The 15,519-nt window shown below is 34.4% G+C and overlaps 1 protein-coding gene across 1 annotated transcript; it reads right to left on the minus strand.

Moving 5' to 3' along the window:
• Nucleotides 1–6,717: 6,717 nt before the first annotated feature.
• On the minus strand, nucleotides 6,718–15,315 carry LOC110732036. The gene is made up of 7 exons (XM_021911948.1): nucleotides 14,365–15,315; nucleotides 14,003–14,091; nucleotides 13,670–13,808; nucleotides 8,486–8,584; nucleotides 8,229–8,351; nucleotides 7,765–8,027; nucleotides 6,718–7,162 (listed from the first exon to the last, which is right to left on the minus strand). Exons 1-7 carry the CDS (start codon nucleotides 14,531–14,533, stop codon nucleotides 7,052–7,054), a joined length of 993 nt encoding a protein of 330 aa, XP_021767640.1. The 5' UTR covers nucleotides 14,534–15,315; the 3' UTR covers nucleotides 6,718–7,051.
• Between the last annotated feature and the right edge of the window lie 204 nt (nucleotides 15,316–15,519).

The following is a 15,519-nucleotide window of genomic DNA, read 5'->3' on the forward strand; positions in this document are numbered from 1 at the left end:
ATGAGACTTCGACACACCTAGCCAAGCTCAAAGTTGCCTTCACCCTAGATGTGAAAGGTTGATGATTTATGAGGGTTTGTCCCAAATCTAATTTCAATCAATATTATTTTGATTGTTTGATGTAATATTTCTTTTGGAGTTACTAACGTGTCCATTGTTTTGATAGAAAAAGGTACAAGGGATTGAATTAATTAATTTGATTACTTCATTATTCTTTTGATATAGAAAGCATGCTTAGATTATTTTAATTCCTAGTACTATATTAGGATGCCTTTTAATATTTAATAGTATCATGTTTAGGTTGCTTCATATTTCTTCTATCATGTTAGGGCTATACCTTTGATTTTTATTGTTTAGTGACATGCTAGGATTTGTTTTTAATCATGTTAGTATTATGCTTAGGATCTTGCTAACATTATTATGCTTTAATGAGATTGATATATTGAAGATTATTTGTTGTGTTAATATTATTTTTATGTTGCTTATTATTATTGTTATTGTTTGATCACACTCCCTCTTGCAGATTTAAAGGAAATTTGTACTTGAAATCACGCTTAATAAGATAGTTAATAATTTTATTTAGGCTTATATGATTTTAATTCAAGTGATCGACAATGATAGATTTGTTAATCAACCAATATAGATTAAACACGCTTAGGATTAATATATTGATTGTATGTTAGTCAGAAAGCGCACATGAATATGAGAAGAACAAAGTAGAGGCCTATTTTTAGGGTAGGTTCAATCTCTTTTAGGTTGGATTTGTACCTTCATCCCCGAATATCCAGTCATGGTTCCGGACCTCTATAGAGTTAGTGATCTTATGGATCGTGAAGGGGTGTAACTTTCAGCCTATGATTGGTTCACAAGTTCCTAAAATTTGTTGGTGACTCTTTTGCTCTATCTTCCTTCTCTTTGGACGCCACCATGCTTAAATGTATTATCACAGTGGGGCTCAAATGTGGGATGCTTGGAGTATTCCCTACACTATATAAGCCCATCTAATGTCTAATACAAATAAGCGTATAAATTTTGTTGGCAAATAAACGTATTTTTGTAAGTTCAACATCTTGAAATTCTTGAATGCGATGAACGGTGATCAAGTCTGTCATAAATGTTAATTTAGCAAGGGGTGGAAATAAGTATGCAACTCATCAAATGCCACAAATAGCAATTGATTGAGAATTCAAATTATTTAAAAAAAAAAGGAAATTTATCTTTTGCTATTAAAGACTTTATCCACATATTCGATAAATATAATGTAGAAACTATTAATTTAATTTAAAAAATCTTTATTTCCCAGATTTTTGTATAAAAAAGTAGAATAGGAATTTTTTTATTTTTTATTTTTTTTAATAGATATCAATAGATAAAAAAATTTTAAAATGCATGATACAGACACATAAATAAATGCATTATATCAAGTTACCAACTAATGAAATAAGAGATTCACATTTTATTTTAGAATAAAAAAATCAATCGCCACACGTAAAATTAACTAATAAGATTTGAGATGATTTTATATGCTAGGTAAAACCACTATGAATTAATATTTTAGTAAATAAAAGCATTTTCTCTCACCTCTAAAAATACTTTGTTCTCTCTCCTCAAAAACAGCCCCTGAAACCTGGAACTCACGAGAGTTCCGGCATCGTGGTTGGTTCTCCTTCCTTTTTTCTAGTTTTTTAAAGCTCATGTTTGTGTGGTGAAGTTGAAGCGGAAACAAGCTCCACGAAGAGCTTTGACCTTCATTTGGCGTTACCCTCTTCTCACCGGAAGTTTAGATTGTTTATGTTGGTTTTCCGCTAGTTAAGGAGACGAGGAAGCCTTGTTCCACCTAGAATTATTTCGCATAGAAGAAGGATCTTGAATTGGTTACAGATCCGTGTGTTCAGGGGACAAAATCGACGATTTAAGGGTCTTGGGCTAACTCTAAACGCCATTGTCTGGGGATTGCAGAAAAAAAGGGAATCGCGACAGTAATTGGTGAAGTTAGGGTTAGGGTTTCATAGATTTAGGACCAATTTCGAATTTCTCTATTTTGGTTTCTTCTTTGATTTTTGGTGCTCTGTTTTTGGCTCAGTAAGTCTTCATTCTCCTTAGTTATTCTTCTTTGAAGCTAGTATGTTTGTTTTAGTTTAAGTTTCTACTCCTTGGTTGGATGTCTTCCCTTTTGGTTTTGTTGGACTGTTTTTCTCCTTGTTATGTGTCCCTATTTAGTTTCCAATTGGAAGGCCATGTTGGGCTTTTCCAATCTTGAAGAGGTTAGGGGAAGTAATTTTGGGTTAGACTTTAGGTTTTGGGTGTTTGGAGGAATATATGTCTTGCCCCTTGCCTTTGTTTCATGTCTTGGACTTGGAAAAGTGGGTCTCCTTGTTGTAGTCAGTTTTGGCTTACACTTCCTTGGTTTGGGTTTTCCTTAAATACCAAGTTGGGTGAAAGTCATTTGTAAATGGTTCTTTATCTGTTAGGTTTGCGAGTGTTTAACCGGAAGGTTTGGTGTTTGGTTTCGTCGTTAGTTGGCTCTAATTTTTATCATTGGACTTCTTTAAGTTTTTCAGGTCTGTGATGGGTTTTGTACTCATTCCATTCAAATTTTCAAGTATGTGCGCTGCTCTCATATTATTTGGGGTTCATAAGTATGCTACAAATCATGTATTTCTTTATTTTAAAAGAGAGAAATCAAGTTACTGGTTACCGTGGTATTACCTTCCTTTCGTTTCTTGCTTTGGTTTTGTCTTTCAAGCTCCACAAGTTACAAAGAGTTTCTAGTCAATTACACAAGCTTCTCCCTTTGTGGAAAAAGGACACCGGGAATAACATGTAATGTAGGCTTCTACTCGCTAGAATCAAGGCGGTACACAGTGGTTCCAACACTCAGGGGATAACTATGAAAGCAGTTTCTTTTAAGTTGCCTTGTTTTCTAGCGTTCATAAGAACAAGTGTTGCTCGTGGATTTGTTGTAAAGGTCTTAATAGGCCTAGTTCTTATTGTTTTAGCGTGAACTATTTCAATATATGCAAATTAATCCTTTGTCAAAAAAAAACAAAAAAAAACTGTGAATTGTAAAAAAAAGTTACACTTTATTTTAGAATAAAAAGAAAAATTATCAAATGATGTTTGAGAGTTTAATTTTATGTGGCATGTAAGTTATAAAAATAAAATAAAAAAAATAAAAACCTTATGAATAGTGATTTAGGATTTAAATTATTTTATAAAATAGGAAAAATTGCAAATAATAATACAACCTTTGGCCGGTTCTTTTTTAATAATACAATCTTTGGATTGTACCTTAATATTACAAACTTTGGGGGGTGTCCATTTCTAAAGGTACAAAAACTTGTATTTTGTTAAACAGGTTACTCATGGCACGTGTTGGCATGTAATTGGTTTAAATATTTTTTGATATTTTTTTGATAAAATTGTTTAACCTTTAATTAAATTCTAATTTCTTTCAAAAAAAAATTAAATTCTAATTAAGTTTTTAATTATCTTATTTTTAACAAATAAAATATCTTTTACAAAATAACCACCGACAGCCCCCGCCGCACCCTATCGGCAGCCTGCCGGCGATCAGCCTCCCCCGTTGCCGGTCGACCCCAAAAACCCACCCATTCCCGCATCATAAACCAAATCCCCCACCATAAACCCGTTTACCTAGAGCCCGCTGTCTTGGGTTTTAAGTTTTTTTTGGGTTAAATGGAGATTTGGTGGTTTTAGGTTGGGAATATAGTTTATGGGGCCGAAAAATAGGAGAGGGGTGGTTTTGGGGCTACGGTGGTCGGGCAGGGGTGGATTCGTGGTTGCGGTGGTTCGGAAGGTGAAGGTTGGTTGCGATTTCGTTTGGATGGCCGGGGAGAGGCGAGATGGAGGCTATGGTGGTCGGGGAGAGGGGAGATGGAGGCTACGATGGTTGGAGAGGGGAGTTGTGTAAGGGGAGTCGGAGAGGTGAGCTACGTAAGGGGAGGGGGAGAGGGAATGGTGGCAGATGGAGGCAGGGGTGGTGGGGTTTTTTCTTTTTCTGTCTTTATTTTGTTAAATTTTTATGTTAATCATAATAATAAAAGTAATTTTTATTATTTTATGTAATTTTAAAAAAATCAAATTAAGTTGACCAAACCAATAAACAATGACACGTGTCATGGATAACCTATTCAACAGGTTACCAACCGATTTTTGCCTGTTAAAAATGAAAACCTCCCAAAGGTTATAATATTAAGGAATAACCCAAAAGTTGTATTATTAAAAAAGAATCGGCCAAAGATTGTAATATTATTTGTAATTTTAACTAAAAAATAACCTTAAAAATTTAATCCAAATATTTGACGAATGAGATGATATATACAATGAAAAAAAATTATATTCATTGGAAAAAATTGTGTGATTAAGCATGGATGGGATGCAAAAGTAAAATTTTGTATATTAAAAATAGGGTTATTTGTGAATAATTACCCCTTTTTTTATTTGTTTAGAACTACCCACAAGTTTTGAAACGTTTGAGTAGCACTGTCCAGTAACATTTTCCATTCAATTAAAACGAAACTAGGGCCCACTTTTTCACTTTTCCATCTAATTAACTCCGCCAACTACCTTCTACCCCCCTCTCTCCTTCTTAATTTATTTTCCCATCTAGTTAGGATCCAACAGCCTTGAAAGATATAGAGGGAAAGTTGATGTTCTTTCTTCCCTTCATTCCAATCAAAATGGCGGATTTGCATTGTAAATTTTCCTAATTATAATGGCTACATCTACGAATCTGGCTAGTAAAGTTTATCTTTTTAAATTGAGAATTTGAAGGGCTTATAAGTGTCATGATTTTATAATGTTCGAGCTGGTTGAATTTCCAAGTACTGTGTTGTGCTTTACTTATAAGATGTGAGATTGATTGTTTCTTTATGAACAATCTTCCTGTTTTGACTTTAGATTAACCACACCTCTTTGCATAAGAAATTCTTGTTTAACACTTTGTTTGAATAGGAAGAAATGGAAGGAAAAGAAGAGAAGAGAAATGGAGGGGGACAAAATCTCTTATTTGGGTAAAAGATTGGGGGAAGGAAGGGGAAGGAGAGGGAAGGATCCATTTTCCCTCTCTCTTTAATAACCATAATCTCTCCAAAATTGGAGAGATTTGGAGGGAAAATGGAGCTCACCTCCCCCTCCCTTTCTTTTCCCTTCCCTTCCTCCATTTTCCCTCCCCTTATTTTCCTTCCTTCTTTGCTATCCAAACAAAGCGTAAATACTCCGTAACAAATAGCTAGACATACATACTGAATACTCTTAAACTGCCATTAAAATTCTCACAGGAACAATCAAAGGTGTTTGCTGATGATATGATAAAAGAAGCAAAACCTTTTGTATGCACCCGCTTTACAATAATTTTATTATACATCAAACATTTTACGAAAAGTGACCCTTTTTTCTTATAAAAGTGACCTTTTTTTTTGTATAAAAATAACCTATATTTTCACAAAAGTTACCTTTTTTTCACAAAAGTGACCCTTTTTTATAAAAAAAATTTTTTTATAAAAGTGACCTATATTTTCACAAAAGTTACCCTTTTTTACACAAAAGTGACATTTTTTTCACAAAAGTGACTTTTTTTTTCACAAAAACAGAGTATTAAAATAAAAAAGTTACCCTTTTTTTCTACATTTAGCAAGTATTTTCCTCCATTTTCTCTCTCCTTCAATGGCGAAATCAATCCCAACACCGAAGATCCGCCAAACTCCTCCGACCCGAATTCCTCCCTTGCGTCCTTTGTCGTTCTTTCAAAAAAAAAAATGCAATTGTCGTAAACTTCTTTCAAAGCTCAACTAGTCAACTTTCACTATTTAATTTTAACCAAAACTTTCATATTGTTTCGAAAAGGAAAAAAAAAAAACAATAGTTTTTTTAAAACAAAACTTCAAATAGAAAGATGCATGAGCATCAGAGCACGCCTCGAAATTAGTTAGAAAAAATTAAAATAGCAAGATCAGTACGTAGTACTATAAATCAATGAAGAATACAGAGGAAGAAGAAACACAAATTAAAGTGTGCTACTGTGCTTTGTTCCTGTAAGGAAAAGGGGAGGAAGGAGAGAGAAAAAGAATAGCAGAGGAGAGAGAAAAAAAATATTCTTTAAAGAAGAGAGAGAAGGAAGATTGTAAAATGTAAATGAAAAACTGAAAAAAGAGTTGCTCACACGTGTAAGCAGCAAGTCCCACTTGCTTTAGTTGGGCTGATTTACAATAAAATTATTATACATCCGGTTTTTTTAAACTTTTGTGTAAAAGAAGTCATACTAGAAGTTTGGTGGAAAAAAACAATTTCGTATACTTTTATATTTAGTAATTTTTTTTTTATAAAAGTCAAAAATTCCCACATACTATAACACACGTTACTTCACGTGTTAAACCAACTTTGCATTCTTACTTGTAAATACGTTAAATTAATATGATTTCAAACAAAATCAAATGAACTAAACAGAGCCTAGATTATACATACATAGCAAGCATTTAGGGTAGTAGAGACGTAGAGTTAATTGAATGAGAGATCAATAGACAAGGAAGCAATTGAATATGAAATTTGTCACAGTCGATTTCATGCATCTAATCTTACATTCTTGCTCATCACAATATAGCCGAAAATACTTCAAAGTCTGAATTACTGTTGTTTGGATGATAATAATGGAATCATAAGATCTGACAATTGGCTACTTGACAAGGAAACCAAAAGTGAAAGAATTGCGCAACAGATCTTATATATCTTCAAAATGTTTTACAATGAACTATTTCAAGTTAAAGTGTAACCCTCTAAAAGGGTGCCATGATTCAAATTTAAAGAACCAGCACCAGTAAACCACCAAGCCATGAGTTAACAAAAATTGACTCAGAAACCAAAGAAGCCTGGACAATGTAGTTCGAAAGCCCTCACTGAATCTAACAAGAGTGAAGCGAAATTTTCCAACAAAGCAGCAGCAGATGGTCTCCATTTTGACAATTTGCTGAAGGTTGTGTACTGCTAAGCCTGCTCCAATTCGTTGCATACCTTGCTGTATCCAATTCCCCAATCATGCACTCAACACCCCAGAAACCCATGGAACAACCAGAGGTGCTCCTGGGTGAGAACTTCTATATGTTTCAGAATACTTGTCTTTGAAATTCAATTTGGGTTTTTCTGACTGCAAAACCAAGAAGCATGAAAATAAGTTACTACAAACAGCAGAGTGCTTAAATATGCTAGGAAAAACAATGAACAGCCTAAAATATGCTATTTATACGCCTAAAATTTATTCTCCAATAAACTTATAAAGAGTATTAGATTTAACAATCCCTCACAAGTTCATAAATCATAACAATAAATGTCATTGTGAAAAGTATTAGAAAAGTACTCCCTCCCCCAATAAACTTCTTACTATCACTTCGGTCTGTCCCAAAATAATCTTTCTGTTACCAAAGAATTAACTCTGCCATGCGTTAAGGCCCGACTTATATTAATATAGGGAAGGAGCAAATGAACAAAAAATACAAGTAGGTAATTATGAGTTAAGAGCAAATGAAAAAGAGAATAAAACAACACTACTGAAAATTTAAGGACCCCATTCATTTAAGACCTTTACAAAAATAAATAAATAAATAAATAAAATGATAATATCAAACCAAATTCTGTACATCAAAGCACCAAAGGATATGTCAACTTAGAAAATTTGCCAGTTGAGAGTTCGAGTGCATCTTGTTTTCAGCTTTAAGAATAGCAATAAAATCACAATGCAAAGGCACTTACAAATTTCAGCCAGCACTCCTGATGCTTATGTTCATAGATGTCTGGAGAATAACAACCTGCTTCAGATGGGCAATAAACCCATACATTGCATTTCATTTCACCAGGCTTCGCTCGACTTGCCTGATCGAAGCAAGCCTGGCAACAGTCAGCAGCACTCTCTTTGTGATGGGTTAGACCCCATTTAACAGCAACCCCATCATAATCTGTATGAAGTTCAGCGTGACACTCGGGAGGAACAGGCCTTCCAGCTAAAAGGTCTTCTTCTGTATATGTAATTGTATGTCTTAGGTATTCACTCATTAAACCAACAGAATAATAATAAAATTCTGCCTATACGGAGTAATACAATTTCTAAACCAAAATATATTATATTGATATGACAATAATTTAAAAGGCAACAAATACACAAAAGACAAAAGGCATAGTTAGAATTAGTTCGATTGAGTGTCAGATTGATCATTTACCGAGCTCATCTATTCCAGGAGGCTTATCGTCATGCTCCTTGTGAATGACTGCAGGTGGTATCCACAGCCCAATTACTTCCATAAATGAAGACCAACTTGATTCCATGGCCTCAACTAGTAATGCTACATTGAACACAATTAAACAAGAAGTTAACGAGGCAATCAGTATGATATTGCAAATATGTAAAATCGACAAACTATGAACAATTTAACAAAAAGAAAACCAAAAGGCATATTCAGAGGAAAGAAAGTCTCACCAGCATCATCGGATGAAATCGTCAAGGTAACATTCTGTTCACCAAGGATCAATAGTCTTGCTTCATGCAATTTAGCGTCCCGCCAGTTTTCAACTGCTTCTGTAGTCATAAAGTGAGCAAAAGGTATATTAGAGGAAGCAACTGCATCATAAACACAAATTTGAACCCTTAATAATCACAACAGACCACAACATTAACAGGGGTAAGTGTACTCTCAATCAGTGAAGATCAAAAAGACTAAAACACATAAAGCAAGGGCAAGCCAGAGGAAATTGATCGCATATCATATTCTCTTAAATTTCATAGTTGATGATTATAAGCTTCACAGACAACAATTCCCAACTGTGCTGACCTCAAATATCAAAGTTTATGATCTGACAATGAAGCAAAATTTAAGAATCCACCAAGAAGCAAGAACATTCATATACAAGACTCTAACCTGAGGATAAAGCAAGCTTTAGGATCTTCTCTCACATTTATATTCCTCGCAAAGTCATAAAAGTGTTCCTTTAAAATAAATAATATTGCGAAAGCTTATGGGGTTATCTTTAAGAAAACACTTTAAGATATCATGGGTGCTGATAATCATATACCTTGAAAAAACACATTGTCTGCTTTTGTTTCACATGCCACTGGGCTGAATACTAATATTTCCACCATTCCTGAAAGTTTGACTCACTACTCTTGTGGACAAAGCAAAACAACTTTGACAGTTATAATTTATATGAAAGAAAAATATTAGAATGTGGAATCTTGTTAGATTCATCTCATCATAAAACTAAAAATTTTGAACTTTATTTATTTATACTTAGTGTAATTTTTAATTATACATAGTTGAAACAGCTAACGGCCAAAGGTACACATAGGAGACCCATGTAAAAGCTACATTGTATAGGCAGACTTCTAATACTGCACAAAATTCAAAAGACTAGTGAAATAAACACTAGGGTTCCATAGCTAGGGTATAGTTTATCCGATTTCAGACATCTATCAATTCAATATATTCCAACCAAGAAGAGAAAAAAGAACAGCATCAAGATTGAAAGTTTTCTCAGAGAAGACTATATCAGGCCTGCCAGTATGTTATAATGGCAGCCATGGGAAGATCAGAGCTTCCATCAAATAACAGAAATGCCAGCTAGAGAACCTAGAAGCTCTATGTTGCTCTATTAAAGAAACAGCTTACTGAATTGGATCTCACTTTTGGAGAAAGTTTTAGAAAGAAAGAATGTCAGCATCTACATTAACCCAGTACCTCCAAAGAAACTCCCGTTCAGACATATTATAGTATGGGATGTATGCGACCTACCTTCATGACAACAAAGAAGCTATATCATTGGGAGCTGCGACTTTAAAACCAAAACCAAATTGAGCATTTGCTATTTTACAATCAATAAAAAGTGCATTATATAATGAGCCACTTTGACACTAGTCCAAATCAAAGTAAAAAAACACTAGACATACTGGCTCCATTGAAAATGGTCAGAGGAGAATCATTACTGTGACTCACTTTAATGAAGGTAATTCTTCTTCCTCTTTAACTGGTGACCTTAGATCTGTGAGTGTCATTTAGGGGAAATTCTCGTGTCAATGCATGGACCGTGATTGGAAAATTCTAATGATAAAGTAAAGTTGATACTGATACTGTTATTGCTACTGATTGGAAAATTTAATGATAAACTCTGGTGTCAAAGCTCATATTGCTACTGATGTTATGTGAAATAAAATATTTAAAAAAAAAAAAAATTGCAATAAAAATTGGTGGGATGTAGACAATCTCATCATCGATGTTGCACCGGTGTTTATGGAGAGAGAAGGGAGGGAGGTATATATAAGAGACAATCTCATTCTCATCACATTTGGAGAATTTTGGAACAAATAGAAAGAGAAGATTAGCAATGTTACTCTAACTCTCTATTACACCTAGAGTACTTTGACACGGATTGAACACTTGACAAGTCAATAAGACTACAATTATGAAATTTTAATAATAAATAGCCAAGTTCTGCGATACATAGTCTGACATGAGTATGCAAAATCATACAAGATAGAAGATAAAGTAAACAAGGTATATGTATATTGTATGTATATGACATGAGTATGCAAAATCGTATAACATAGAAGATAAAGTAAACATGGTGTATATATATATATATACCTATAAAATCAATCAAGTGAGATCAAACACATCTTATCCCTTTATGAGTATTTATCTTGGGACTTCTAATATTTAGTTATATTGGGTTTTGTTATTGGTCATTCTTAGCTTCCTTAATGTGTCAACTTCCTCAGCAAGATGTAATTTCTAATTTGCATTGTACTACATATTAGTTTTGTCCCTATACTTGTGCCTTCTAGGGACAGGATCTCCATGTTTCCAAATTGTGGATCAAGACATGTCAAACAACTGAACGTACCCATATCTGACCCAAATCCACATCTAGGAGGCATTAGAAAAGATGAGACTCATGCATACATGCACAATGATGACGTAGACGCTAGCAGATTAGCAGATTATATTATAGTTCAATTTAGCAGTAGATGTGTAAGACTGAAAGATAGGTATCACTTGACCAGTAAGAATGTTTCTGAATTGAAGCAGGTGTAGGTGACAAAAGCTAAATATTTAAGCAAATGGCTGCTGATGCTGCCCATCAATCCACTATCTTATGAGAAGGAGAGGCCTGAGCCTACAGCTATGTGAATCTTTACCAAAGCTATTGAATACTGTTGATACAGGAAGGAAATGACATATAACTTCTCCATGGCAGAAGAAGTTTGTGGCAGAAACTGATGCTCCTAGGGAAAGATTCTTGATGATGAACAGAACTTAAACAGAGCAGATGCCTACATCTTCTAAATCAGATGATGGTTTAGAAAAGTCGAAAATGTTCTGATAAAATTTTATGAGGCCATGGTAGTTGGGTACACTACATGAATCCTCCCCCCCCCCCTCCTCCCCCTCTTCTTCCTGAAGCTATTGTTATCTTACAGCTATATGTTTGTCAATTCCAACACTTGACTTAAGGCCAGAAATGCCCATAAAACAGTGTAACATACTACTCTTTTATTCACTATTACCATATCAATTAAAACATTGGGGTTTGTTGTTTTTTTAAGATTGATAATTGGCTGTCTAGATAGTCAATTAAAAGGTGAATTTAAGCAATCAATGGATCAATTAAATTTTATGAGGGTTAAAACCACTATTCCGAGATACCTTACCAAACAAGCATATGCAACTAGAAAGGAAGAATATGTAGTTATCAAATTGCACATTGAATCAGCAAAAATTACAATTGAGCAGCTCATTTTAGATTCAGCTAAGATTTTCTAGAACAACAAAAATCATGGGTCTAGTGCTGAGGCAAGGAGCTAAATTAGTCTTATCTCTTAATACAACCTGATTTAGCTACTGCATACTGTTCCTTGGAAGTTAATAAATACAGTGGTCTAAACTCTTAAGATCAGTAAAGAAATTGATAACAGCATAGGTAATTACACTCAACTGCTGATATTTTTTTGTCAGATCAAAGCATAGCATGTCTCATTTTATTCCAACATAAAAAGTTTAAGATAGATACAGGAGTGAATTATAAAATTCCTTACACATCTTGCCTGTGAGATTTTAGCAAATGTCCCAACAAGCAGGAATAGATCTTATTTATATCTAACATTCTAACCACCACCAAAATTGTTTAAATCCCACCCAATTTTAGCTGAAGCAAAAAAGTCTCTGATGGAAAACTTTTCAGCACTGGATTACAAAGGGCTCAAAAATTGATTAAACTGTCATATACATCTTTTTCATATTAAGTAAACGCCTATGAAGTAAACGCCAGGAGTCCTTTGGGATGAAGGTTTCATCAGAAATTACTCCCATGCAACAGAGGAATAAGGCCAGAATTCCTCATGAAGTCAAAATTACAGAGACATCTAACTCCTAAATCCCAATCTTGACAAGAGCCTATTAGGGAAAATTGGACAAATTTTCGAAACGGTTCATATCTATGAGCTATATCTGCAGCAAATGAGACTAAAGTATGACTGATGACAAAGTACTATACAGTGTATACAAAGAAGTGCCTATGGCACAGGCAATAGAGTAAAGTGCCTTTATTGGCCTTGGCGAGGAGATGCAATTTTTTATACATTTAATTCAATGTCAGTAAACAGAGCAGACAAAAAGCAGCTGCAAGCTTAGGTTAATTGGATTTGCTCCGCTGTGATAATGCTATGTTAAAACCAGTCAAGGCCATATTATTAGAGCAAAAGGTAAACAAATGAAAGAATTTGGTATTCAAGATAGAGAAAATAAGTAGATCTACAATAATTCAATCATAACTAGAAGCTAACATAACTAATATATAGTAGCTAACATAGTAACAATGAATTATTCCTCCACCCTCCCGGGTTCTCTCCTTGTTGGTATGTAAATGTTGTTTTCCTGTTGTGATTTGTGAATAATGCTTTTCTTCTCTCCTTTATAATAACTCATGAGAACTCCTTAGACGTGGACAGGCAAATGACAAAAGAACAGACATAAGCACATAATAGAAAAGACGTTCTAACAGCAAGTCACCAATGTTGCATTACATAACAGACGACGCGGTGAGGATGTGGATTCCTGTAGCAAGCAAATCACTGGAAACAGTGGAAAGTGAGGAAGAAAGGGGAGAAACTCTTCATCAAGGCAAGATCCAGAGTGATGAAAGGGGGACAGAATCAAGACCCAACAGCATGGTCTGGCAGTGTAGCCAGGGTCCTGGCAATGGTGTTTTAAAAATTCATTTTGATGGGGCATAGAAGCGAAGCAACCAGAATGAGTGAATGACAAAGGATCCTGGACAGAACATTAACTACCCGTGCCAAGCTGAAGGTCTGGCAGCACATCATGCTTTATTGAACATTGACTCCATCTGCACTGAAGTCATTTTGCTCACCAACTCAACAAGATTATGGCACACATTTAAGAATGTACAGAGTCCAATTCAGAGTCCAGTGCATAAAGATGGGAAAAGGGACAAATTGCACCAATAATTTCCGAACACAGGCACATTTAACTAGCAATGCTACATGCCAATCCTTGTGAGGGCATTTTTCTACATAGTATCTATCCGTTCAAATGCAACACCAAATATGAAGAAGAGATTAAAATTGACAATGAAGATGAGTAACACCAACCTCTTTGCTCGGTCGTATTAGCTTTAGCAGGTAGGGTTTTGAGCTGTTGCAGGATCTCATCTCGAATCATCTGCTTCAAATGTGGTGGTAATTTCGTGATTCTTTTTTGTTCAGCCAATACTGCTGTAAAATTCTCAACCTTCATAACAATCAGAAAATTCAACATCAGTCGCAAATTCAACTGACAGAAGATACGTTCTCAGTAGATAACATTCTTAACCCTCACATTAAAACCTAATTAACACCAAAACTTCCCACAGAAACTTAAAACACAGTTTCAAAATCAGCAAAACAAAGTACCAACCAAATTCAAGTTCAAAAACCAATCCTCACCACTTTGACAAGCTCAATAGGCTCTGCTGCTTTCCTAATCCGAACCGACTCCTCCATTCTCCTCAATTGATCTGGGGTGTGCTTAACAACTGATCACAAAAACAACTTTTCAATCAATATCCACTACTTTAACACCGCATAATCAAATTAGCTCATAAAACCTTCATCAAATCATGCAACAACACTAAAAATTAATCAACTCGAAACCAGTTCCATTACAAGAAACCACTCCACCGTTGACCAAATTCATCAAACACCATATATTGAATAAACAAATACATACACAAATTGATAAATAACATTCTAATAACCAAAACAAGTATAATAATAATTATTATAATCATATAGAAAGATGAACTTACTATCTTGTGAAGAAGTATTAGCATTGGAGTAGTTATAAACAGAGCTGTAAAGGCAATGAAGAACATAAAGAGCAACAACAATATTAATTGAGCAAACAATTAAAGTAATCCTCTTATAAGAACAACCCCATTTCCCTCTTCCATGACTCCCCCAATCTATTCTCGCCATTTTTCCACCTTCTTCTTCAACACCCTTTCCTCCATACCACCATCTCTTTCTCTCTCTTCAATTTCCAGTGATTTGGGGTGCAAATTTTTACAGATTTTTGGCAAATTTGGATTCTGGGTATTTCAGATCGAAGTTTAAATTGATCAAATTTGGCAAAAAGTTGGAGAATCTGCAAAAAGATAGCACAGATGAGCTGAACAAGAACAGTAAAGTGGGTGTTGTTTGTTTGTAGTAGTTGTAATTTACTTAGTAATAAGCAGTAGATCAGTGCTAAATCCAGGGTATAAGGATTTAAGAGATTGGATTAATGTCGGAATTTGCGGGCTTCTGTAAAAATTAGAGTATCTATTAGGTGAATTCAGAGCACCATTTGAGGCCAAACACCTTGATTTTCTTGCTTGGCCCCACATTACTTGATAAATAATTTTGAAACTTTTTGAAAAAAATATGAATTTTGCTTTTTAGGGAAATTTTTTAAAATTAATATTTGGCAATTGGGTTGTGGCGAATGGTGATTGCCGACTGGTGAGCTATGGTGGATTGGTGGATGCCGAGAGTTGTTTATTTTTTTTTCACCCGATTTATTTTTGGGTTAATTTGGATTTAAGGTTCAATTTTGAGTTGTTTATTATTTGCTAGTCAAAAGTTTATTTATAGAGTGGGTCTATTTTAGTCTTTATAATATATTAAAAGGCATTTATAAAATTGTGTATGTGTCACGCGTACCCTTTCTTACACCCGTATTACGCCACATTATCATTCAACAATCTCTACCATCGAATAAAAACCACATGCATTGTCATCTTAGCTAGAATTAAATTACAATTTATGTTTCCACATTTATGTATAAATATATATAGTACAAGTATTATAATGTAATATAAAACAAAAAAAAAATCCAAAATGAGTTATTGTTATCATTGTTTTCAAATTTACCACGTAAAAAAATTATGAAGTACGACTTTTAAAGCGTCTAATATAAAAAC

Source organism: Chenopodium quinoa, unplaced genomic scaffold (genome assembly GCF_001683475.1).
Source record: "Chenopodium quinoa cultivar QQ74 unplaced genomic scaffold, ASM168347v1, whole genome shotgun sequence".
In the NCBI taxonomy this organism is placed as follows: Eukaryota; Viridiplantae; Streptophyta; class Magnoliopsida; order Caryophyllales; family Amaranthaceae; genus Chenopodium; species Chenopodium quinoa.